The 26,139-nt window shown below is 35.9% G+C and overlaps 1 protein-coding gene across 5 annotated transcripts in view; it reads left to right on the top strand.

Moving 5' to 3' along the window:
* Window positions 1-25,249, top strand: part of POT1 (protection of telomeres 1) — a 57,698-nt gene extending 32,449 nt beyond the window's left edge. For 3 of the 5 annotated variants that reach the window (XM_088165750.1, XM_014877744.2, XM_088165751.1), the window contains exons 11-21: window positions 1,933-2,088; window positions 8,739-8,899; window positions 11,155-11,243; window positions 12,357-12,401; window positions 12,847-13,003; window positions 14,277-14,482; window positions 15,728-15,863; window positions 18,486-18,580; window positions 20,114-20,205; window positions 22,338-22,443; window positions 23,452-25,249. In XM_088165750.1, the coding sequence (XP_088021876.1) occupies window positions 1,933-2,088; window positions 8,739-8,899; window positions 11,155-11,243; window positions 12,357-12,401; window positions 12,847-13,003; window positions 14,277-14,482; window positions 15,728-15,863; window positions 18,486-18,580; window positions 20,114-20,205; window positions 22,338-22,443; window positions 23,452-23,564 (1,356 nt within the window). In that variant the 3' untranslated portion in view covers window positions 23,565-25,249. Of the gene's footprint in view, window positions 1-1,932; window positions 2,089-8,738; window positions 8,900-11,154; window positions 11,244-12,356; window positions 12,402-12,846; window positions 13,004-14,276; window positions 14,483-15,727; window positions 15,864-18,485; window positions 18,581-18,929; window positions 20,206-22,337; window positions 22,444-23,451 lie in introns of those variants that run through there. The other 2 variants (XR_015804037.1, XR_015804038.1) reach the window with 2 other exon arrangements.
* The last annotated feature ends 890 nt before the right edge of the window (window positions 25,250-26,139 follow it).

The following is a 26,139-nucleotide window of genomic DNA, read 5'->3' as shown; positions in this document are numbered from 1 at the left end:
CAGAATTAATTAAACCAGTTTTGAATTTTAATCCAGTATTCGTTTTTGAAACCAGAACAGTTTGAAACCAGGATGTTTTTGTGTTTTGTGTAAAGTAGAGCTGCCAAGGTCCTGAGGTAGAGAGCTTTATCTGTTTTCATATTTATGCAAGAAAAAACCCAAACCAAACTACTTTTGAAAGGGTTTTTTTTTTTAAAGAAACTTCAGTAGCTTATAAATTCCTCTCAATGGTGCCCTGGTGCCAGCCCTGTTAGTTCCTCTGGCAAAGGACATTTTAAAACTAAGCTCCCTCTTTTATCTGAAGAGGGAACATGCAGGTTATTTTAATCCATTTGTCAGATCATCTCTCCAGTGTAGAATTACCAAAGTGTCCCAAGTAAAGCCAGTTGAAAAATAATTGAAAACTTGAAACTTAAGATTCTTTACTTTGTCGGAGTGACTAAATTTGTAATATATATGCACTAAATTTATTTTCAAGCTGAGTGCTGGAAAAGATGTGATAATTCAAGCAATAGACAACCTCTCTTTCAAAGGTGGTTTTAAGTATTTCATGGTGCAGGATCAGAAGATAACAGGCTTTTTTTAATCTGTGGCAGCATATACCACCTCATTATCTGGGTCCTTCAGAATATACCCTTATTTGGCAACATAATTTGATGTCATGGATCATTTTCTCTGTGAACAGTTTTCCCTTTTATCTCCTTATTTTAGATGTGTATTCTTGAGTTATTCTTAGTGCATTTATACATGGCTTTGCTGATCCTTAGATCTTTTCTTGTGGGTCTGTTGATCCAAAGCAGTTAAGTATAAGGGGTAGAAATCCTTTAAAAATTAGGCCTTAGTGTCTTTTTCTCTTGCCCTCTTCAGTGCCTAACTCTTGGGACAAAGCACCTTGATATCACAAACTGTCGGAAAACTGGAGAATAGGTTCTTCTGTTGAACCTGTATGGGGGGATGAAATCATATGGAAAGCAGAAGTATAGCCCAAATGCTTCTAGGTTTTTGGTTTACTATGCTGGTATATCAAACCATTATTTTTGAGTCTTTGAGAAGAGTACATCTTCAGAAACTCAGGAAACTATGGTTTACAGAATAATATTTGGGTTAAGAAGTAAGATTTTGGGTTCAAGGTGTTAAGCCTGTCAGTAAACGTACCTTTTCGCAACACTTTGATAACTGAAAAACAACTACTTTTATTTCAGTATTTCAAATATTTCATTGCTTGGAGTGTATCAAGGGTCTAGCTTTAGGCAAAAAAGTTTAGAATACTTGTTAATAAATATAGGTTAACTACTGATGTTTTTCTAATATGTTTTGGATAAATAGCAGTGTATACTGATATAAGAGATCATCAGGAATTAAGTCAATATATACTGTGTACTCAGTCTTCACATACTGTAGCTGGAGTGGTTAAAAACCCTATAGCAGGATTAATATATTAAGTTCAGACAGTTCTACATGAGATGAATTCTGACATTTGTAACAGCTGACCCAAAGATTGTCTCAGCTGGTCAGAGCGTGGTGCTGAGAGCACCAAGGTTGAGGATTCAATCCTCAGGTGGACCATTCAAGAGTTAGACTTGATGATCTTTGTGGGTCCCTTCCAGCTCAGAATACTGTCATTCAGTGCTGGATAAACAGCTTAAGTTTTGCTAGAGCCGTTCTTTTTCTTTTTTATTTAAATATTAACAAATTCAGATCTTAGCACTTGATTATATTCTCTGTAGAGGTTATTTTATGCTCTGTAAGAAGTAATAATTAAAAATCCCATAAGGTCTAATTCGAGTATTTTAAGGACTTTTAGATGAGACTACAACTAAGATCTCTCATTGTTAATAATTTTTAATCAAACAAAATAATAAAAATAAATGTTATTTAAATTCTGAATTCAAAGTATTCTCAGCACAATGAAATAGTTCATTTGCTTTGCAGGTTTGGGATGGCACTAAATGTCCCTACCCCACATGGAAGGTGCCTGTGGAAGCAAAAGACCTGGAAGGAGAAAAAGTTCTTCTTCATCAGCTGAGAAATCTAGCAGTGGACATTCTAGTCTATGATAATCATGTACAACTGGCAGAATCACTTAAGGTAATGCACAGTTTGGTATTTCACTCTCTTTTTGTGGCCTGTTTCCTGCTTAAAAGTCACTTCAGAGAATGCATCAATTCAGTTCTGCTGTAATTAGTTTCATGTGCTTTTTTATCTTTGGCTGTATTTCCCATCCTTTAATTTGTTTGCAGAACTTCTTCAACATGTGTTAAACAGGCTCATTACCTGAAAATTGCCATGAAAAAATTCTTCCAATTAAGCACTTCTCAGACACTCTAATATAATAGATAATACAATGAAAATAATGCGCTCAGAAAATGTATTCTGTGCTTTAGAATTATTTTAAAATGATACAATGCAGCGTTAAACCTGTAGTCCTGTTAAAGACCCTTAATTCTAAAGTAAATAAAAGATTTTCTGTTCTATAAGCTTCTGCAGTTCGCAGTGCAATCTTCATTTAGTAGGTCAGTAATGTTGATTATGCTTAGATAGAGAAAACAACAACATAATTAAATATTAGATCTTCAGCAATACTGCCATCTTGCTTCTGAATACAGGAACTTAGCAAAGAATGCGTCTTTCATTTCATGCCTTGCTCTCTGTACTCAAGACCATTTTTAAGAAAACATTTACCAGAAAATAAAGATAAATGATAACCGTTTTTTATGCTGGGTCTATCAGCAGACATGAAATCATTTTGATAAATTAACACCCATTCATAAGTAAATTGCAGATAGCAAAATAAGTGTAAGAATTTGAGTAAGAATTCATAACAAAACTGACAGAAGTATTTCATTACTTACAAGTTCTCTTCCAGAATTTTTCTCTTGCTAACTGGTGTAAAAAAAACGATGTTCTAGTGAAATGGTATGTTTTGACTATGAAGGAAAAAAGTATTTTTATATTAGTAAAACATATTTTCTTGAATAACTGATAATACTCCCTTTATTATTCTCCCCCATTTATATTCATTGAATTGAATCACATATTGAATATGTGATACATGGGATGTCCTCATCCTTTCTCTCAGTTTTTTACTTCTAACCACTTGCTCATTCACATTTCTGAAGCATTTTTACCTTTCCTGGATACTGCACAGTGTAGTAGAATTTTTAATAATTTCAAAGGAAATTTGTAAGTGACTCCCCTTGACCTCCTGTGGATGTTTTTCTGCTTCTGGCTATGTCTCAAGTTGCAATAGTTTCAGTCATGCAAGCTGTAGAAGTTTCAAATTAGATATTTTTTGTACACCACATTTTAGTTGCTTGTCTTAGTGGAGTTATCGAAGAAGAAGGGCTCATATGACAGTTAAATTCAGAAATATTTATTAATTTCAGATACAACATGTAGAATTAATTGTATGTCACAGGAATATATATATATATATATATGTATGTATTATAAAATATGGCGGGGGGGAACTCTCCCTAAAATGGAGAATTTTATTAAAGGCTTTTAAATACTAGTGGAAATCATGTCATATCTTTAAAAAGTATAATTGTATGATATTTTATGGAGTTCAGGGTCTTGTTATGTAAATTTTTTTTTAAAAATTCATTTATGTAGCAGCATAGAAGTGGTGTTTAGTGTATCCACGTGCACCTTCTCAAGTGTGATTAGATATTTTGCCAGTTTGTGGTTTCAGAAACAGTAAAAAGTGCACTATTTTTCAGTTCTCTCTTCTACAGTTAACACTTGCTTAGACTGGCCTTTTTTAATGTAAATTGTTACAGAATTGTTAGGTTATACTCTCGCCTGTTGTGTACCATTTGCAGTGACAGTTGCAGCTTGGAAATGATATTTTATGTAGGAGCAATCTGTTTTACGCAGCCTTGATAACAAGAAGGGCATATTTTAAAAAAACACTGAAATACATGTTCTTATTTTAAAATTGTATCTGTAGGCACATGTTAAGACGAGGAAGCTCTGAGTAAATACTATACGCCAGAGAAAGTGAGTAATATATTACAGGGAATTTTTGGCAAATCCTGGAGCACGGTGTCAGGAATATTGCTGTAAAAGTTTGTTAAAAACTTACTGTTTAGAGCATCTGTTGAGAGAACACTGAAGATATGAGCACTTTACGTCATTTTCTAAGACAATACTTAAAATAGAGAGAACTTTAGTTAAACGTATGTTGAAGGTATATTGCAGTTGGTACTGTAAGTCGACTTTTTTCCACTATATTTATCCTCCCTTTTCTGCTGGGCAAGACTGTGGCTTTTCAGCATTTGGTGCCTTAACAGAACACAAAAAGAATTTTCAGAAATCTCATCTGAAGCAGATTATTACCTGGGGCATAAGGACACAGCAAGACCTACAACTAAGCAAAGAAGATGGTGTTCAAGGCTTTTGCCTGAATTTCCCTCTTCCTCCAGCAATGTACCTGGAGAAGATGAGGCTTTCTCATTACTGTAGGAACCCCAGCCTACAACAGTCTGGAATACAGTTGCTCCACATTCTTTAGCTTTATGCCAGTTTTCCAGAACTTCTCAGGGTTCACTGACTTTGCCATGCAGTTTGGAAATAGATCTGTGACCTAAGTTTCTCCATCTGGAGCATTTTGCTTAGGTGGTAAGCATCAAGGTGAGTGCGTGACAGTGGTCAGCACAGTAGGGGTCCAGCAGCCCACAGCTGGTCAGAGATTTCCTTATTTCTGTTTTTCACTGACTGTGTGATCCAATGTATTGGTCTTCTGGCTTGATACCATCAATTATGTGTTGCCTTGCATTTTATGGATAATGCAATTAAAACTATTAACTTTGAGCATACGAGTCCTAGTCTCATATGTAGTGTAGTGAGTGTAGTTTCACAGTATTTGCTTCACGTTACTTATCTTTAGATGCAGAATTTTTATATTTTCAGCTGTTTCTCCCACCATATCATGGCATCTATTTCCTAATAGTAGTTTGGACTAAGAAGTTTGCTTTCCTAGTGCCAGAATCACATTTTCAACATAAAGCTCAATGAGTTACTACATGGCTGCAATATCTAGCTTCATATTTTTCAGACCTAGGTAACATTACTCCAACATGTGAGTTGTATTCTCCCCACTTCTCTCTTTTTACTCATTGAAAAGGGAAAAAACCCAAAAGACACCACTCTTGATTCCTTCGAACTCTTTAATGGATTTAAGTTGGTATTTCTTACTGCCCAAGCTGGTGTCCAAATGCTATGTATATGCTTTGTCTCATTTGCAGAAAGTTGTACACTACTTATTCAGCAAAATTAGACTGTTGATGCAATAAAAATGATGACAAATCTCACGGACTATAACCAACCATAAATATAGGCAAAAAAAATGAGTGCAGGTGAATTTGTTAGGTGATTCCTGTATATAAAGACCCTTTCTTGTGTGCCTTTTTGGACAAGCATGAATATTTACCTGCAATTACACACACTGCTGGGAATTTGCTGAATTCCAGTGTGATTCTGAGCACAACCCTATATGTTTTGAAATAATCATGAGAATTTCCTATGCTAAAGAGCTGTTCTAGTTAATTAGTTACAAGGAACTGCATAGATGTCTTCTGCATTTCAGTTCTCCCTAGTCTTAATATCTATTCTTAAATAGTTATATTTGAATTAGACTGAAAATAGAATGTTAGTATAGTTTTTATATTACTGCAAGAAATGTTTTTATTCACTTTAATTTCACTTTTAAATGAGCTTTCTCTAAACGAAGTAGGTCATAAACAACTGTAAAGTCAAGTAAGGGGCTGGGTTTGTATTAGATTTTAGTAATGGTTCTGTAAATCAAGGTGTATACTTTAAGGTAGATCACAATTTCTTCTGAGTCAGGTATATAAAGAGCTCGATCTCCAGATATTCTGTAAACAGCAGAAATATAATAATATATTTATCCATAGCATCTACATTTGCTCTCTGCTATTAACAGTAAGCAAGGCTGCCTCCCAAAGGAATCTATGGAAACAGCATTCTGTCCATCCAGGCATCTCTGGGCTGACATTCAGAACCTACCTTTTCAGTATTTGGCAATTATGCATCTCTTTTTTGTAGGTCAAGGTGATATTAAAATATGTAAAATAATAACATTTTCTGAAAATGATCTAATAAATGTTGAGAAGATTATTTTATAGTGATGATAAATCTTGCAGAGTGAGTGTTGCACTAAAACGTGTAGGTTCAGTTCACTTCTGTGTGAATTTCAGCGCACAAGTGTGGATGTCAGACACAGTGAGCTGTCCTCTCCCATCTTTAATTTTTTGTGTTTATGCATAGAGAAAAAAACCTATTTTTTAATGTACTACTTTTTTAAAAAAGAAATTTGTCAATTGAAATCAACTTTTTCTTGATGAAAATTGTATGCATTACTTTAGAAAAAGTAACCTTTTCTGTGTGATGTGGCAGCACAGGACCCTGTTACCTCTTCCAGGCTGTGTCTTTTGAGTTAGGGTGGTATGTGTTCTAGTATGTACTAAACTTTCTTGGTTACCTACTCCATGCAAGAACCGTCTGGAATGGAGTTATTTCTGCTCCAAACATGGGAATAAAGCACTGTAATAGTGCAGCTTTCTCTCTCAGTTAGGGAACAAAACTGCATTGTGCAGGAAAAAGAAATGTCTTCTAAATGTGTCCTAAGTGATGCATCAGAGCACATCATTGAGATGTGCAAGCAATGCTGCAAGCTAAATTTGGGCTAATCTCTCCAATACTTGGAGATTTCTTTTTTTCCCTAATTTGATATTTGAACTAGTTCATAGCAAGTTTTTGCAACTTTCCCAGTCCATATAATGTCTGAAACTTTGAAGTGTCTGTATTGGTGTTGTAGGCAAGGGTGTTGACTTGATCCCTTTAAGTTCTTTTTGTCATGGGTAAAAAGTGCAATCTAGTTTTGCTCATTTTTGCCTCATCTTGTCAAACAAAAATTTCCTGCAAATTACTCTTGGCAGTAGGGAAGTAGTTTGACACTGTTTCATTTACATAAGGTTATTCCATAAGCAGAACTTAGGTAAGAACTGAAAAAACTTTCTCCAAAAGCATTTATCATAGTCATTAGATTAGTTTTATGATATGAGTGTCCTTTGCTTTTTTGGATATTCATAATTAAGTGAAATCAGCATCTGGAAAGGAAAAAAAAAAGTCTTTGGATAAGCCTTCCTTAACTGCCATCTAAATGCACAAGCTGTCCTGGTGGTGCTTTGAATGAACAAAATGAGCAGCCTACTAACAGTGCAGATCAATTAAAAGTCTTGTAAGAGCTCCATGCCAGAAGCAAAATAGGTGCGGGCTGAAGTGAACTTTTTATGTCCCTGCTGCCTCAATTGGAAAATATTCTGCCTTTTTCATGTGTGATTGTTGTTTAAAAGAGCAGTTTGACACCAGCATTATGTAGTCATAGTTTGTTCCTTAATACAGAGGAGGATTCTAGACACAGGTTGCTGCTCCATCTGCTTTTATGCATATATACATGTGTCTAAAAGTGTTGTACTGTGGCATGACCAATCCAATCTAATAGGAATAGCTTTTCAGTTTCCACTGGTTAAAGTTGGATCTGAAGCTGAAATACGACTTAATAAGTGACTTAATAAACTGACTGCTGTAATATTAATTTTAATTGAAGTAAATTTAAAATAATTTGTCATTTCTGTCAGGCTATTTAAAATATGTTTAGAATTTAGGTTGTTGAGACTGTGTAGCTTGCCAGCTATTATCTGGATCTCAGATTATATATTTTAAAAAACATATTTGATAACTGTGTAATGGAGTCTCCATTTTATCTGCGTTTAGAGCATTTTGGTTGTTTGGTTGGATGTGTGAGTTTTCTTTGAGGAATAATGGGAGTAGTATTTTGAAATAAAAGCAAAGTTATACAGATGTGTTCAGTGTTCATGACTCCATAACTTCCTTTTTAATAGGTGCTTGTATAAGTTAACCTAAGTCCATTTGTGTAACTTGACAAAACTGTTTCGGAAAACATAAAATTATTCTAAGCAAAGTAGGAAGCATATTCTCCATACACCTTCATTCTCAGCAATACAGGAAGCACATTCTCCATGTACACATATACCCAAGGAGATCTAACAGAGATAGGAAAAGTGCCAAGATCTTTCAGTTTCTAACACATTTGTCCTGGTATTAAAAAAATGTTAACTGTAATATAAGACAGGATGCAGAACTCTGAGTAAGCAGATATGTTTGTATGTGCATGTAAACATAGTAAACCATGCTCGATGATGAGCAGGAGTTCAGTTGCTAAAATGTGATCATTCCCAGGACAAATCACAGGATGTCAGGCTCTGTGGGGCTCTGTTGGGAATATAGAAGGCAAATTGTGCCCTCAGGAAAGGATTGAATTGACTTGTTTGATCTGTCTTCTGAGGTCTGTTTGAGAATTAGATTTACTAAGAAGGCTTATTCTGGTTCTAAATCACCTTTTGCTGCCAGTAAGGTTTTCTGATAAAGCAAAACAAACAGACCACACTGAGAGGTTTTGCAGTTTCCATACCTGAAAATACTTAAAACCCATCTGGGAATAACCGTAAGAAGTCTGTTCTAGTTGACTGCTTTGGGCACGAGTGTTGAACGAGGTAAACGCCAGAGGTCCCTGCCAGCTTCAGCTGTTCTGTGATTAAGATAAACTAGGGAAGAAGCTTCATGAGCATTAGAATTTTCCATGTAAATAACTAACTTTGTGTTATCTAAGTGGAGGTTTCTTTTCCTTTCAGGTCGGAAGTTTTCTGAGAATTTACAGTATTCATACGAAACAAGCAAGTACTGACAATAAAGATGTCTCACATATAGAATTTCATCTTCATGGTGGCACTTGCTATGGTCGAGGAATAGGAGTCTTGCCAGAAAGTAACCCAGATGTTAAGGAACTAAAAGCGTAAGTACTATGTGTAGATGTTTCGTTTTCTCTAGATCATTCTTGAAAACTCTAGGCTAATGTAACAGCTGTACAGTTTAGAATTGTAATTCTATCTAAGAATCAGAAACTCAGAACTGAATGTGTCTTTAGCACCACTAAGATGAAGAGTATTTGGAGGGATAGGTAAATAAAGGCAGTTTTTTTCAAATTTAAAATACAGTAAGGCTCACGATTTCTATTACAATTAACTTAATTCTAATTATGCACATTTTAAACATGTGCATGTGTGCTACTTGAAAGTGGTGAGATTTAAAGATGTTCAAAATTAAGCAGATAATTTACATTCTTTAAGAAACTGTCTTATAAGGAATCAGAATCATTTAGGTTGAAAAAGGCATTTAACGTCATCAAGTCCAAATGTAAGCCTTGTCCAAGTGCCCTACTAAACCATGTCTCTTAAGTGCCACATCTACATGACTTGAAAACACCTCCAGGGATGATGGCTCCACCACTTGCCTGAGTTTCTTTTTCCAATGCTTGACAACCCTTTCTGTGAAGAAATTTTTCTTAATATCTAATGTAAACCTCCCCAGGCACAACTTGAAGCCATTTCCTCTCATTCTGTCACTTGTTGCCTGGGAAAAGACTGACCCCACCTCAATACAACCTCCTGTCACGTTGTAGAGATGAGTTAAAAGGTCCCTGCTGAGCTTTGTCTGCTCCAGCCCCTTCTGCTGGTCCAGGTCCTATTCTGCTGAGCCTCTTCCCAGCCACTCTGCCTCAGCCTGTAATGCTGCATGGGGTTGTTGTGACCCAAGTGCACTTTACCTTGTTGAACCTCATACATCTGGCCTTGGCCATCAGTCCAGCTGTCCAGAATCCTCTGCAGAGCCTTTACTCTCCAACAGATCAACACTCCTGCCCAGCTTGGGGTCATCTGCAAACTTACTTAGAGCACGGCAGTGCCCTCAATCACCTTGTCCTCATCATTGGTAGAGATATTTAAACAGAACTGGCCTCACTACTGAGCCCTGGGGAACACTATTTGTGAGTGGCCATCAGCTGGAGGTAACTCCAATCTCCACTACTCTCTGGGCCTAGCCATCCAACCAGTTTTTTACCCAGCAAGTGTGTACCCATCCCAGTCATGACCGCCAGTTTCTCCAGGAGAATGCTGTGGGAAGGCTTTACTAAGGTCCAGGTAAACTACATCAGCAACTGTTTCCTCATCCACTAAGCTGGTCAGTTTGTCGTATTAGGAGATGAAGTTGGTCAAGCAGGAAGTGTCTCATAAAGCCATACTGGCTGTGTCTGATCCCCTGGGTGTCCTTCATGTACTACATGATGGCACACAGGGTGATCTGCTCCATCACCTGCAGCACTTAGCTGAGGCTGACAGGCCTGTAGTTCCCTGGATCGTGCCTCTGATCCTTACTGTAGATAACCAACAGCTATAAATGATAGAAAGTGGCTTTTTGAGCATCTCTGCCAGCTCTCTCAGTATCTGTGGGTGGATCCCATCCTGCCCCTTTAACGTATGTTTATGTAAGTGGTGTAGCAGGTCAGTGACCATTTCCTCTTAGATTGTGGGGGCTTCATTCTACTGCTCATCCCATCTCCCAGCTCAGGAGTCTGGATACTTAGAGAATAATTGGTCTTATTATTAAAACAGAGGTAAAGAAGGCATGAAGTACATTGGCTTTCTTGTCATCCTTTGTTACTGTTTCCCCCACATCCAATAAAGGATGGACATTTGCCCTAACCCTCCTTTTGTCGATGATATATTTGGAGAAGCTATTTTTGTTGTCTCGTACACCAGTAGCCACATTAAGTTCTAGTCAGATTTTTGGTACTTCTAATTTTCTGCCTGCATAACTTCCTTGTAATCCCACTGAGTGATCTGCACCTTCTTCCAAACGTTATAAATTCTTTTTTCTTCCTTGGGAAAGGCTAAGTAACCAAAGTCCATATTCCATTATCAAGAATTCTGTTTCCAGAATAGTATATATTTCTTTTGGCACTATTTTGTGTTTAATGTTCCAGAAGTGATTTGGAAAGTGTCTCATCTGCATCGATATCATCTCCTGAAACTTCTAGCTCAGTTGAGTTTTACGTCTCTGCTGGAACATTTATGTCTGAACATTATACCTGTGTATTGATAATAAATAGGTTTCATGTAAGTGTCTGTGTAATCCCATATAAGTATGTGTGTGTGTATGATGATATAGAAAAGATTTATCTAGCTTATAAAATATTTGACCATTTGTCTTTAGATTCTTAGAATCTGTGGATCTGACAGACAGTCAGAATATAGAAAGCATGTGTTCAATGGACGTAGACAGCACTTTTGCCAATGTTACAGGTAAGAACAACTGAAAGCTGGTTTTCTTCTTACATATATATATACGGTGAAGATCAGGTGACAGTTACTACTTCTCTATGTGTGTAATGCTACTTTCATATTCAAAGCCTTAGAGAATTCTTTCAGTTTATTAGACTGGAAATTTACATTACTTTTTCTGTCTGCCAGCACAAGCATTTCATATTACATGGAAAGATACTTTCGTAGGAGTTAGTGAATAAATTCTTAAACACAGATGGTGTACTTAATCATACTATATTAGATCACAAAGCAGAGTTATGTGAGTGTCTCCCTCTAAACAGCGATTCTTCAAGGACAGGCACTGAAAATGCTACTACACAGCTGCCTGTTGAGGAACCCTTGTTAAGCCATTGGATGGAAAGTTGTGTCAGTGGCAGAGGTGTAAGGTGAACTTCCACGGAACACTGATATCTTATAGACAGTTCTACAGATCCCATATTATTTTCTGAATGGTGTTTTTAGCCCAGGATAAGAATAACTAAAAGGTAATTAAACTCTAAAGATGGTTGGACATAGTCTGTATCTTTTCTTCTAGCTTTTAAAAATACGTGTTACTCAGCTATTATTAACATAAAAACATAGGACATTTTTAAAAGGATGCAAAAGTCCAAAATAAATAAGTGCTTCATGTCCAGTCCATAACTGATAATTTAGAAAACAATTTTGCACTAATTTACTGCACTCTCTGTGTGTAGTAGAGGTTGTTCAGAGGACTGACCAGGTAGTCCATATTGGTCGTAGAATAATATATTTATGTCCTTGTCCAGAAGGATTTCAGGGTTAAATACAATTTACGTCAGCAGATCATTCACAGTATAATTCTGGAAAGTGCTCACTTCGATAAGCATTCCTGTTTAGTGTATATACTAACTTCCTCTCTGGTATATTAACTCTTGATACTCAATGTACGTCTCCTGCTTTTGCTGCTTTTTTTTTGGTTCGTTGTTGCATTGTTTTCATACATTACTGGGATTTTCATTTTTATTTGTTCAGCTCTTGGTTTTGTGTGTGTATCTACCTGTTTGTATGTGCTCACATGATAAAAAAGAAAAGAAGGAAGGAAAATAATTAGGAAATTCTTCTTGATTTTAGATCTTGAATTGCACTTACAAAGATGTCAGCAGTTATCTGTTACAGGTAGGTAACATTTTGACCTTAAGGTGAATTTTAATTTTGCTAAAGAAGAAGAGTAGTTTTGAAACATTGTCTTAAAGGTTATTATAGCAAGAGCTATTCTAGGAGTATAAATTCCAAGAGCGTAAATGCATGTATGTTGTATTGGGTTTACTTCTTCTTTTAAGGAATAGAGCATATTTGCATATTCTACTTTCATTTGGTTTTTCTATATGCTGTGTTTCTGTACCCTGAAGTATACCATGCTCCCACAACCTGATGTGATTTATCTTACTGACCATAATAACAAACTGTATTAGTAAAACTAAGGCTGCAGTTGGGAAGGAAAGAAAAGTTAGAAATTTAAATAAAAATGCATAACTGTGATTGCCATTTCCAGTATTACAAATATTGTGGTGATTAATAGTATGGATGGTGCTTTTTCATCTCTCTGTGTATTGTTTTGCAGTATTAACAGATCATCAGGATTTGAGTAACACAGAACTGAAAACCATAACAAAGAGCCCAGCTCCTCAACAGTATCGCATTAGAGCAAAGCTGAGAACTTACAAACCACAAAAGCTCCATCAGTCTGTCAAACTTCATTGTTCCAAATGCAACTCTTTGTAAGTGTTTCACACAGTATAGGTAGCTAGGAATTGTTCTGTATGTTTTGGGATGCCTGCATTTTCAGTGTGTTTTCAGTTTTTGTTTTGTGTAAGATGAGCTGAATGTAAACATATATATAATTTTGTGCAAAGAATTGAAATTCACTGATAATAAGTAGGAAACTTTTGAATCATCAAAGGACTTCCATTTACAGAATCCTTTGAGTGCTTTCAAAACAATAGTTTTTCTCTATTTGCAAATGCAGCAGTAGTTTTTTCCATAGTGTAGTTATCTAGAAGTCTTTATTGCACTTTTAAAATAGGATATCCAAAGAGATATAATAGTCTCCAAATGAATTAATAAAATATCTTTGACAAAAGTGTGTCTTCCAGACAAGGCATCTTTTCTGGATCCAAAAATATCAGAGAAATGACACAACTTGAGGCTATTCCCTTGGGTCCTGTCTCTGGTCACCACAGAGAAGAGATCAATGCCTGCCCTTCTTTTCCTCTCATCAGGAAGTTGTAACTGCACTGAGATATCCCCTCAGTCTCCTCTGGGCTGAAGAAACCAACTGACCTCAGCTGCTTCTCATACAGCTTCCCTTCAAGACCCTTCACTATCTTTGTTGCCCTCCTTTGGTCACTCTCAGAAACCCTTTACAACCTAATTGATTCTGTAATATTTGTGTAATTTGGATGGCCTGCACTGTTGCTTCTCTGTGTATGACAAGTGGAAATGCTCAAATAGTGCACTCCAGCAGGACAGGATAGAAACTGTGTAGTGCACAGTTGCAGATTTTCCCTGGACAGTACCTTTGTGAAGCTATTCTGGTCCTGTCCTTATTTTTTTTCTTCCTCAGTTTATGTAAAGTCAAACAGACTAAACCATAAAACTTGAAATTGTATAAGTTGTATTGTATAAGTATATAGTTTTTTTCACTCTAATGAAGTGGTATGCAGTTTATGGTCTTTTTAAGGCCCAACTGAAATCACATAAAGCTGATAGATTCGGTTTTTCATGGATTTTTGTTTGTGCAGGATGTAGCCACTAGGCTGCCTCTGCTCCTAGATAAGTTAGCATATTACTTAGCATTTTTATTAAGATGGAAAGTCATAATATACTATACAGCTCTTTAAGTTCAAACTGATAAAACAATGAGGATATTTTTCCTGTATGTACTTTAACTCTCATGACTATATTCTAATATTTATTTGGAGTACTATCATCTGTGCTGGTAGATTGCCTAAGGAGAAGCTATTAGAACATACTTACTCAATTTGGTTTCAGGCAAGAAGTTCCAGATAGAGATGCCTTTGACTTAATTTTACATGACTCGGCTGGTACTGCCCCAAACCCAGAATTGCATAATACATCCTGGTATGAATCTGTAACATGGACTACACAGGACCAGAAAAAGAGAGAAATAGCCATCCATTTTGTGAAGCGTGATGAAATGCTTCAACATCCTGAAGACACCTTGCTTATGATAGAAGGTAAGGTAAATTGCAAATATACCAATTCTTACAGCACTCTGTCCACTCTGTGTATGTATGAAGTAAAGACATGTTGAAGTTGTATTGAGTGTAAGTAGTGATGATCATAAAGGCATCTTAAAAGAAAAGAAAAACTGAGCTGGAACTGTAAGTTACTGTTGTGCAAACAGGAGATGGTAGTCTGTGAAGGTCTTGTAAGACGCTTCTATTTTAAAACTATGCCAATATTGTTTATTGTTGATTATGCTAAAATTGACATCTAAATATGGGTTTTTTTCCTAGCTGTGCTTTCTAGTTTTTCAGTTCTGATTTAAAAATTAGCCAAGTTTTCTAAACAAGCTTATTTTTACTACTGATGTGGGAAGTTCTGAAAGGCTTCTGGCAATACAAGCCTCCAATTAAATTTGTCAGCCTCTGGATGTCAGTGTTGTTTCAGATTAATAGAGCTTCACTCAGTGAAGTTTTTTTTGGTTTGGTGTGGTTTTTATCAGATTTCCTCAGGAAAGAGAAACAGCCACTGATCTTTAAACAAGAATATTTAGCAAGAATACTACTGAGGAATTTTTATACAATAAAAGTAATAAATTGCATATAGCACCATTCAGAGTTCAAAACAAAGTCTTCAGCTGTGCTCGAGTAGTGATGTGAATAAGCAAATGTAAGTCAGCTGGTCCTTTGTGTGGGGGTCAATGACAAAACCCCTTCTGTTTTCTGCTTTATTTTATAATGAATTAGTTCTGATAGCTGCTTTATTTCTGATGTATTTCCAACTGACTTCAATCTAAACTTTTCTTTCTTAAAAAAGAAAATATTTCTTCTCCATTTTCCTAGAACAGCGGAGCAATGTAATTCGATAAATTTATTTTCAGATATTAAAGTGTCAACAACTAAGTGTCTCTGTATGGATATGTGCATATAAAAGTTCAGTTTGGTTGCTTTGATCTTTTCCTAAGACAATGGGTAGTAAAATCATAGGAGTAATTATATGAAAGTGATGTTAACTAAATACAACCTCTTGGTTACAGTGTTAGATATGAGGAAGATATTAAGGCATCTGCTTTGATAAATGCCTACCTTTGTTTCTTAATTGAGTCTGTTGAGTAAAAGTGAGAAGGTATTAGGCTATTTTTTAGTTTTTGATAGTGAAAATCAATTATTATTGAAGGCCCTGAAATCAGCTGAGAAATTGTTCAGTTTATTTCTGACTACTGTTTAAGAAACTATTATTTTTTTGGTTTTTAATAGGTGGAACACTAAAAGAAATCTGGAAGCTTGCAAAAAGATTTAAGTGTGTTATTCCTGTGAGATCCACAGAAGATGATCTTGAATTATTAGATCTTTCAGCTCCTTTTCTTCTACAAGGGAATGTAAGATATTACGGGTAAGTTAAAAGTCTTCGTTGATATTTCACTAGCTGCAGTAATAGATAGCATTTTCTTCAGTTATTTAGACTGCAGTGCTTGAAGGGATAACTTACACAAAGATTCTCTGTAAAATACATAACATGATCCACAGTACTGACATCGGGGATAAAATGCCATATCATTTGGTGTCTGGTATCAAAGGACTGACTGCAGTTTGGCTCTTGGTCTGTAAATCTTAAGCCCTTAATTACACAGCACTCCAGTTTCAGTCTTGGCTGGTGCGTGGGTAGGGCAGTGTGCTGTAGAAATGGAAATGCACATGCAGTGCAAAGTACCTAAATACCTCTTCTAGTCCAGATCTTCTGTTTTCTGGTCTCACTTAGACTAAAGTCAAAATATACGTTTTTTTAAAAACTGTATGCTGAGGTTTTTTATATATATATATGTATGTATATGTATATATATACACAACATAACAAGTAATATTTAAATAGAGATCCAGAAAATAATCTCAGCCTGTCAATTTACAACTCATTCTCTCTCTTAGTGTTGGGAAAGCTTGAGGTTTGGAAGCAGTAAGGGATTTTGAACAGCCTTTCCTTACCATTTGGAACTTACTGTGATCCACAGCACTGCAAAGTGCCTTACCTGTTTGTGGATGTCATTCACTGTAGAGATGACTTCAACAGGTTTCTCAATTGCACAGTTCCAAAGCTGTGGAATACAGTACCCACACCTAGGTTTGTTATGCGTGATCTGCCATGCAATGCCATGTTCCTGCTCAGTGAGAGCTGTCCAGCAGTGTGTTTCCCCAGTGGTGCCCAGCAGCATGCAGCTACTGAGCTCAGAAATACCAGTCTCCTCCATGCAAGCTACTGAGCCCTCTCTCTCAGCAGTTCAGGCAGAGCACAGTGCAGTGGGGTGCTCTGCTAGGTCTGCAGGCAGTAAAAAAATTTCTGTGCAGAAATATTCCATGTTTCAGGTGAATCCTAAAGTTTCCCATAAGGGCCATCCATAAAATGAATACAGGTAATTGTTTCTCTCTGTCATATATAGTTTTGACCTTTCCAGATAGTGCTGTCTACAGCCTTTTTTTAATAAAGGCAGTATATGGGTACCCCTACTGGGACAGGATCTTCACTGATACAAAGTATTTCTGCTTGCACTTTCATAATCTGTATATTTCCCCAGCTACACACAACTCACCTTCAGACGTTGTTCTCTTTTCAAATGGTTGGACTGTAAAAGTAAATGGTTTATAAGATACTCTGTGATTGCTTATAGGATATTTAGGAAGGATCTTCACAAGTATACTGACATTTCAGAGCTATGTTTCTTGCACATTTTTATCAGTGGCATATACTTAGCAAAGTCCTGAAAAGATTTTGTATGGTAGAATGAATAATATGTGTGTGCATTTGCATGTATATTAATTTATATATAAAAATAAGCACAGACACACTGCATATGAAAAGCAAAATTTGCAGTTGTGTTACCTTATTGGAGTTTGAGTGGGTTTTTTAAAGGAAAAAAGTGACTTGACTTTATATCACTTAAGCAGAAGTGGTTTTATTGATTTTTATTACATGTTTTGCATATAATTCTAAAAGATAATAAATGTTTTTTTCAAGTACTATCCATAATATAATAATACAGAAGCTTAATTTGGAACAAATAGTTTTGTTCTGTAATTTCATTTCTTGAGGCAAATGAGAGCAGATCTGAAAACAGTTCTTCATATTTCCATCCACTTGCAGCATTAGCTTACTATGTCATGTGTAAAATTTATAATAATTGGTGTAAATACACCAGTAATAAAATAGGTTTTTTAACAGCTCTTAGTTAATATTCTCAACATAGGCAAAGCCAAATTTCTCCTCTAACTCGGTAATGGGTTTAGAGTGTGCTACAAGTTCAGATTCGTTCCTACTTTTACAAAGTGAGAAGTGGTGGCATATGAACATACGTTTGGCAGTGTAGTGAGCTTAGAATCCTCGAATGGTTTGGGTTGAAAGGGACCTCTCATGATCATCTAATCCAACCCCCTGCCTTGGGCACAGACACTTTGCACTACACTAGGGTGCTGAGCTCTTTCCAGTCTCATCTTAAACACTTCCAGGTGTAGGGAATCCACAGTGTTTTCTGACCAACCTGTACAGTGCCTCGGCTCTTTCTTTGTGAAGTGTTTGTTCTTTCTGCACAATCTACATCTACCCTCTTGCACTTTGAAAATTTTGCTCTTTGTTCTTCACTGCAGGCCCTGGTTAAAAGTCTCTGTCTTTCTTTTAAGCCCCTTTTATATATTGAGAGGCCACAGTAGGGTCTGCACGGAGCCCTCTTTTCCAGGCTGAGCAACTCCAGCTCTCTCAGCCTTGATGTACAGTTTTATTCCTGTCTAATCTCTGAAGTGGTCTTTTACAGATTTGTTTCTCCTCATGGATAGTTCAAAAACAGCATTAAGGGTTTTGTTGTGCTCTAAAGCTGGTGTGTCTGGTAAAACAGTTACTTCAAGCAGCAATAGAAAAACTTCTGCACTTCCACTGTGCAGGAAAATCGGTTTTGTTTTTTCCTATGCAGAACACTTCTAGTACAAATACATCAGTGTTTGGTTAGTTTCAATATCTTGTTTTGGATGCTAGGTGCAAGCAGTGTTCAACTCCAAAGCCTATGAAGAATCTAAGTTCTATTGCAGCAGAGCAACAACCATCATGGGAACCAACTGAAATAGCACAAGGTTAGCTGATGTGATACGTCCTGAAATACTTTTGTGCCTTGATTCTGAAGTGTTGATGTGAAATAGTTTGATTTGCAGTTCTGCGTTGCAGATTTGTACAGAAAGCATGTAATTATGGTCATGTTGAATATGGTTTCATTCAGTTTACCAGTTGAAATAACATATTTACATTTGGAACTATTGCAGTATGAATTAAAGGATTTTCTATGTTGACGAGTTTATTCTACCATTGGTATCAGTAGTAACACTTAACTATAGTACAGTTGTCATGAATTTTTGATTGTAGATGTTACTTTTAAACTGTACATACTTGCTGTCCTAGAAGTTACTGTTGCTTTTCCTTTTGCAGATACTGTTTTTCTGACCTGAACTAAAGTCTTATTTATTGACAAGTTAGACTTCTATCTTCTGTAAACTTCATGTTCCTGAGAGTCTGCAAGAAATAATATTCAAATGAAAGGAATTATGCCACAACAATTATGTGTATGCTGTGCTTCCTGAGTTCCTTGTTCTATTATATGCAGTCAACATGTTAAAAGGATGGAAATTGAGTTTAAAACTTTACAAAGCATTAAGGAAAAAGAACATTTGCATGTTTATCAATTCATGTTTTCACATATTAAGTTGGAATATCTAGCAGTATATAAGTTTGGTAAACACTTTCTAAAAGAAAACTGTTTGAGCAGTACAGTGATTTTCTTAAATAAACTTCCATAATTATATCCTATTAAATAATTGTAATATGTGAGTGACAGTGATTGGCATTTAATTCTCAAAATGAAAACAATTAATACTTGCTGACAATTACATTATTTAATGTATATTATTCTTCCATCAGCTGTATTTTCAGGCTAAATTACAAACCTGCAAGTATATCAAATCAGTTGAACATAAAATGACTACCAGTTTAAGTATGTGTACCCAGAAAAGACTGATGCAGAGCTGTAGTAACTTCATCTGTTTCACTTATTTTATGTTTGCAGCATAACAGTTACTGCTGCCAGTGAGAAAGTGACTGTAGTCATTTACTTACACTGGAATACTTTCGGAACTGGCAGCAGTCTTTTTCTGAACAAGCCTGGTAGCTTTTGCTACATCATATCAAACAAACTGTTTTCCTCAGGAGATAGTTTTCATATGGAATTCTTACTACTACTGAATTAAGAGCACCTCTCCTTTAGTCTTCCATGGATAGAAGAACACAGGAGTAGGAGGATCCTGCTAAGGTGGGATCTAAGATGGAAACAAATACTAGCTTTTTGTTTACTAGCATGGGAATAAGTACTTAAAAATCTTCATGTGGTTTTGTAGGCTCATCTGTTAAAGTGTTTCGAGGTGAATTGCAGTTTGATCTCAAGAGAGAAATGACATTTTGCTGTAAGACATCAGAGCCTCCAAGTTTCAGTCTTTTAATTTATACTTCTAATGATAATATTCAAAGTCAGTTGCTATTAAAAGGATATTGTCAGCTCGAGTTGTTATAGTTTGCCTTGTATATTATCTCAGAGAAATAACAACTTTTCATTTCTTCAGTTTTAGGTATTCAACTGCTCCAGTATGTTTTTGTTATGAAGTTTACACTGGTTGATGAAACAGGAGCACTAAATGCATACCTTTTTGATTATGTAAGTAAATCTAAGTAAAGGTAGACTCTACAGATGATGTGAGTTTGGATTTTGTCTGTTTTTAAAATGGCAAATGTATGTGCACAAATACTCGTTCTGTGTTACCTGCAGTGTTTTGTGGGAATAATTACAATGCTGTAAGGTTGTTAATACTGTACAGAGTATAGAATATTAAAGCATAAAGACAAAACTGGAGCTTGAAGATAGATTATTTGGTATTTCCATAAACTTTTATATATTTCTGTGGCTGAATTTCTCTTTTATTTGCAGTGTTAAGTTATGCAGCCTGAATGCTTTGTCAATGATAGGAATGTTTCAGGATTTATGCAGCTAACTTCTGCATCAGTTTAAAATCTCTTTACCTCTTTTTTAACTCTCGGTAGAAGCTCTCCATTCAGTAATGCTTGATTTTTTTCTTTCTCTTGATCATGAGGTGAGGAGGCCCTCTTTCCCTAGGCAGCTGTATCTGTACAGATGTTTATCTTGGATTTCAGAAGCAGTTTATTCAACTACTTACTAAGCTTCACATTAACCTATCTTCAGTTTTCTCTGAAGCAACTTAAGACCATTCCTGCTGCCTGAGACACTGAAGACGTGATGGTTTTCCTGTCATGGCAATATGGGTGTGACAAAATGAGACAGAAAAAGAATTTAGTGGGATTTTTTTTCTGCACAGCAGTGTTGTTTAATGTGTATATATCTGCACATTTTCCACCATTTATATTAAATTACTTTGAATGGAACTTCAAAGAGAATACTCTTCCTTGTTTAATTTTAAGACTGTAAGTAAAAATAATATCAGAAAAAAAAATTTTTCTTAAAATAAATGGTGTTTTAACGGTAAAAGAGATCAAAAACTACAATCCCCATTTCAGCTTGTCATCTTTTCCTTCTACTGTCCTTTTTCCTTTTTATATCAGGAAACTAAACTGCAAAAGGAAGGTGGGGGAAAAGATTTAAACCATCTCCTGATGCAGAATTCCAAAAATTTTTACTTCAGAGTTGGCTCACTTTCTTATCAGATACTGCTCAGTACTACAGTTTAGCTGCAGGAAAATACCCACAGTCTCTTCTGAAGTGCCAGCTGCTCACATTCCTGCTGGTGGTACTTCAAAGACAAGCCAAGAATTTCCAAGCCTAAACTCCAGTCCTTTAGCACCACCTGAGAAGGAGCTGGGCTGCTTTGAAGTGCAGCTTTACATTAGCTTCCAGTTGCACTTCCATAGGAGCATAGTGCTTTTCTTTCCTCCCCTCGTTACAGAAGAAGTCAGTGAAGGAAAAAAATGAAAAATTTCTATAGGCAGAAGAAGACTGAAGCGAGAGAAGAGAAAGTTATCTGTGTCATTTCTGCTGCTGGGTGATCTGCTAACTTCTGATCATTGCTATTACATGTCATACAAAAATTATACAGAGGCAGATTATTCTGTATTTGTATCTTTTAACAAAAAATGAGAAATTACAAAAACTTTAGCTCACTCAGAGGAGTTATAAGATGATGAGCCTTTAGAGATCTAAAATCGGGTAACAAACTTGGAAAGAATAAACTTGAAGTTTTTTCAGTCATGCTTACTGTATGTGGTTTAATAACACACAGAAAATATTTAACATTTTAATGTTCCATTTATTATTTTCTGTCTCCATTCAGAAGTGTCCCCCACAGTATAAGCTTTTTCTCCGTAGTTTCTAGAACTGGCAAAAAATGAAACTTGCGCTAAGAGAGTTCCACAGATACAAAGCCAGGTTGTAGTGCTCCTTGTTTTCAAGTGAATTTTTTCCTCTCAAGATGTGAGAGACTATTGAGGGGGACTGACCACCCTCTCTGGCCATAACATTGTCTGATACTGTCTGGTTATAGAGGTTCATGAGGAATATCTGCCATTATGCATAGAGACCAACATGTGTGCTTTCTGGGTGGCTGTAGTCTCTAAATATTATGGGGTACTGAAAAACAGACTATTAATATTTTCAGACAGTTTGGGGTTTTTTTCTGTATCCAGACAGTTTTTTGAAATAACACTATTCTTCTGTTGTGTTACCTGATTTTAGATTTCTAAAATAACACGCAATCAAGATCCTGGCTTATGATTTCTTACACTTGTTTCAACACTTCATATTCTTCTGTTTTCTTTCAGGAGAAGTTTTTCCAAATTCCTGCCTCTGAAATCTTAACTAATAATTTTCTTCAGCAAAAGATGCAGATGACCATGAATACACTCTGTCCTCCAGGAAGAAAATTAGGTCAGCGTGTTGTTATTTTAAAAGGGGGGTGGGAAGGGGTCTTTCAATCTGCTATTGCATATGCAAAGTCTTAGAATTCAACTTATGCACAGGCAAAACTCAATACAGAAAAATGCTGGAGCCTGAAAGCAGAGTTTATATTAATTTGTTCTGAAACATGTTTTCATATTAACTCCACCTTTGAGAAAAAAACTATTCAGTAAATTCTCATGTAGCATGCAGTGGTGTGTGAATACAGTCATGCCTGTGCAGGCATTAACATGCCATTTGTATTCATATGGAAGTTAACCAGAACACCCTCATGCTGAATGTCACAGCATGTTAGGGAAAACAGAAAGGAAATTTAGCATATGGCACATGCTTTGGGTGATATCCTGCTTTTGACTGCACCTGCTGACTTAGAGCATCCCTTGCCATGGGAAATACCCATGGAAATTGACCAACTGCTTAATCCAAATTCATTCACAGAGGTTTTTGTGCAGTGTATATGTTGTGGCAGAAAGTAGCTCTGCCTAAACTTCACATGTCCAAGGTGGATGTGCAATGCAGCTCCAGCCTCCAGAGCCTACTCCAGGTACATGACTGTCAGTGACCACTGCAATCACCCTGGGGTCTTTGTCATACTTAGATAAAGTTCTCCTGTAATAAACACTGTAAAGAATTTTCCTTTGAGACCAGTGAAATTGTCTCATTGAAACATATGGAGATGAATTTATTATTGGAAAGTCTTCATGTCTATGTATTTTATACTGTGGCACAACTACTGGGTCCAGGTGTTTTGTGGAGTGCTGGTGCAGGGAGGACAACTCTTGGAAGACTGTCACTGAACACCCTTTCAGATCTTGTGGGAAATTTAAAAGATACCAACTGGAATTTCAAAGTTAATCATTAATTTTTTTTCTTATTAACTTTTGTATACATTTAGATATTCTAGTTAAGATCTTGCTCAAGTTATACTTGCCTCCTATAAAAATTAGAAATTAACAGTAATTTGAATTTTGTTTGTAGGTGATTTGCCATGGCTGGAATGCTTCATCAGGTCCTATAATGTCAGAGATGAAATGAAAAATCAAGTTTATTACCAAATTTTTGACACTACAGTTGCTGAAGATGTTGTATAGTCATGTGTTGCTAATTGGAAGTAATCCAGTAAGAATCAGTTTAGGTGTGGGGCTGGGATCAGAGACTGTATTAAAAAAATAATCTTTGTTCCTTTGTTAGGAATTCAACCTCTTTTTATGAGTTTTTAGTTTATGTATGAATAGGAATGGGAATTTATCTTTGATATGTTTGCTGTATTCCTGGCACGTGACTTTTTGATCTAAATGCAAGTGGAAGTGCTTGGTTTAGGTTGATGAATACAATCTCCTTTCCATCTATCCTCCAAAAAGGCAGTGATGAGATTACTCTAAATTCATGCATTTTACTCAGAAAAATGTGGTCAGGATGATGCCATGTGTTCATTTTTGTATTAAATTTCGTCAACACAGGCAGAGAGAAAGAGCTCTTCAGTGAACTCAACTACCTAGTGCAAGCCAATATTATTACTGTTCTCAGTTTGACAGGGAGGTTGGTTTTTAGGGACATCTTTGGTTTCGTACTGATAAACTCCTCCTGTTAGTAACACTCGGGTAACTGCTACGTGTATCACTTACTGTAGATTCTGATGGGGTTGTGAACATGACCATGTAGTGATTATCACTAAAATTAAAGTCAAGCCGTGAAAGTAAGGTAGTGTAAAATTGTAAAATGAATATTGACATTTGGTAGATGGCAATGATTCTGAGGTGGCCTTGTTGGGTCCCAAAGTTGTTAGTATGTTTATTAGCTGGGTCTGTGTTTTCAAAGGCCTTTTCTATCTTACATAATCAGATTGTGTGCCTAAATTTAGAGATACAGAACTGCTCTGGTGCTATCATGCATTGAAAATTCTGCTGGACTAGAAAACTCTGGTGGTTTTACTTTGCATTCAGAAGTCTCTAGGACAAGTTCAGGATAATTAATGTAGAAATCCCTGTCAAATCAAATGCTTTCCATGAGAACAAAATTACTTAGTATTTACAGCAGCTGTTTTTAAAGAATTTCAGAAGCAAGATGGAATATTTATAAGTAAATTATTACTTTGATAGTAGATGACCTTTTTTTTTTTCATTTTTGAGGGCCATTTAATAGATTATGCAATTGGTCTTAAGGTTTCATCAATATCCTCTGTTAGTTTTCTGTAAAAAATTATTCTGGGTTTATATGTCATAAGCCAGGATATTGTTCTTTATTGATCAGTGTGTAGGGACAACCAATATTAAAAGTGGTGAGTGCATATTTCTTTTAAAAATTTCTAAAAAATAAAAATAGTTTGGAATTGAAACAGCAGTTTATCAAAGAGTCTACTGACTTAAGAAAGTTTCTTTTTTAATTTTTGCAGAAATGCATGAACAAAAAATAGTTGCAACAAATGAATATTATAAAACTTTAGACACTGTCCATACCCAAATGTTTTCACAAGTTAGAAGTTAAATTGAAGGCAATCTTCCTTGCTTTTATTTTAGGTAGGGTAAGAAAATGTGAATTTCTGTTTTTAGATTTTTGTTAACAGCTCTGAAAGATACTGATATCGTACATTTTTTCTAAATAAGTCTTCGTAAAGTAATAAATAAAAAGGTGTTTTGAAGTTCAGTGGAAAGTAAATCAGTTTCATCACATGCCTTGTCTGAGATCCCTGCCTAACAAGTCTCCATATGCATCACATTATTTTTTTACTACTGAATATTGTATTAAAATATTTAATAAAGATTTCTGCAAATAATTACCTTTTCTTGTATTTGAATTTTAATTTCTATTTCATAGCAGTGAAAACTTTGTAATCGGTAGCCTTCATCCAACATAATGCTCCAAATGAATGTATAGTTTGTTGAATTAAAATGTACATGTTAATTCTTCTTCTAAATGCGTAGAAATTAATAATGATATATTTGTTCATACTAAAGATCACTGTATAGAAAGGAATTAGTGGACAGACATTTTAAAATGGCTCTCATTCGTAGCCTTTGTATGGAGCAGTGGGAGTCACTGAGGTGGGACTTGAACCTTTGTTACCTGTCCTGGTCAGTGCTGAGTGTGTGACTGGTGGGTGAAATCCTGGGAATGTTGTGTCCTGATGGTGCAGCCCCGGCAGGCTCTGGCTTCTGAAAGATGAGCATCTCAGGCAGCAGTGACTTCTAGCCATTACTTAAAATTTTCTTAGTTACAAATAAAAGGCTTATTTCCATTGGTGAGGTTCTTGACCAGATGTATGTTTTCAGTTTCTAAAACATTAATAAAAGATCAAATGTCTTCTGTAATACTTTTTAATTCAACAGAGGCACATTGAAATGTGCAGTTGCACATTAAATTAGTGAAATACATAATTTGAAGACATTTAAAATCTGAACCGGTAGGAGATTTGGTTAATACTAGTACACTAAGATCCAGTGAAAACTCCAGGCATGTCTTGCTGGTTTCATGTCATTTTTCCTTCACATACATATACATGCCAGCATATAGGAAAACTGAATCAAAACATCACCTTCCAAACATCACCTTCCTACTAGAAGAGGAAATTATGCATGGAATCTGAAGTACATCACACACAGCAACATCATCAAGGGAGGAGAATATCTGAATATAAAAGGAGGAGCTGTGTGGATAAGTAATAGAACT

This window comes from Sturnus vulgaris, chromosome 5 (assembly GCF_052056855.1).
Source record: "Sturnus vulgaris isolate bStuVul1 chromosome 5, bStuVul1.hap1, whole genome shotgun sequence".
Lineage (NCBI taxonomy): Eukaryota > Metazoa > Chordata > Aves > Passeriformes > Sturnidae > Sturnus > Sturnus vulgaris.
This window is presented reverse-complemented; position numbering and strand designations above follow the sequence as displayed.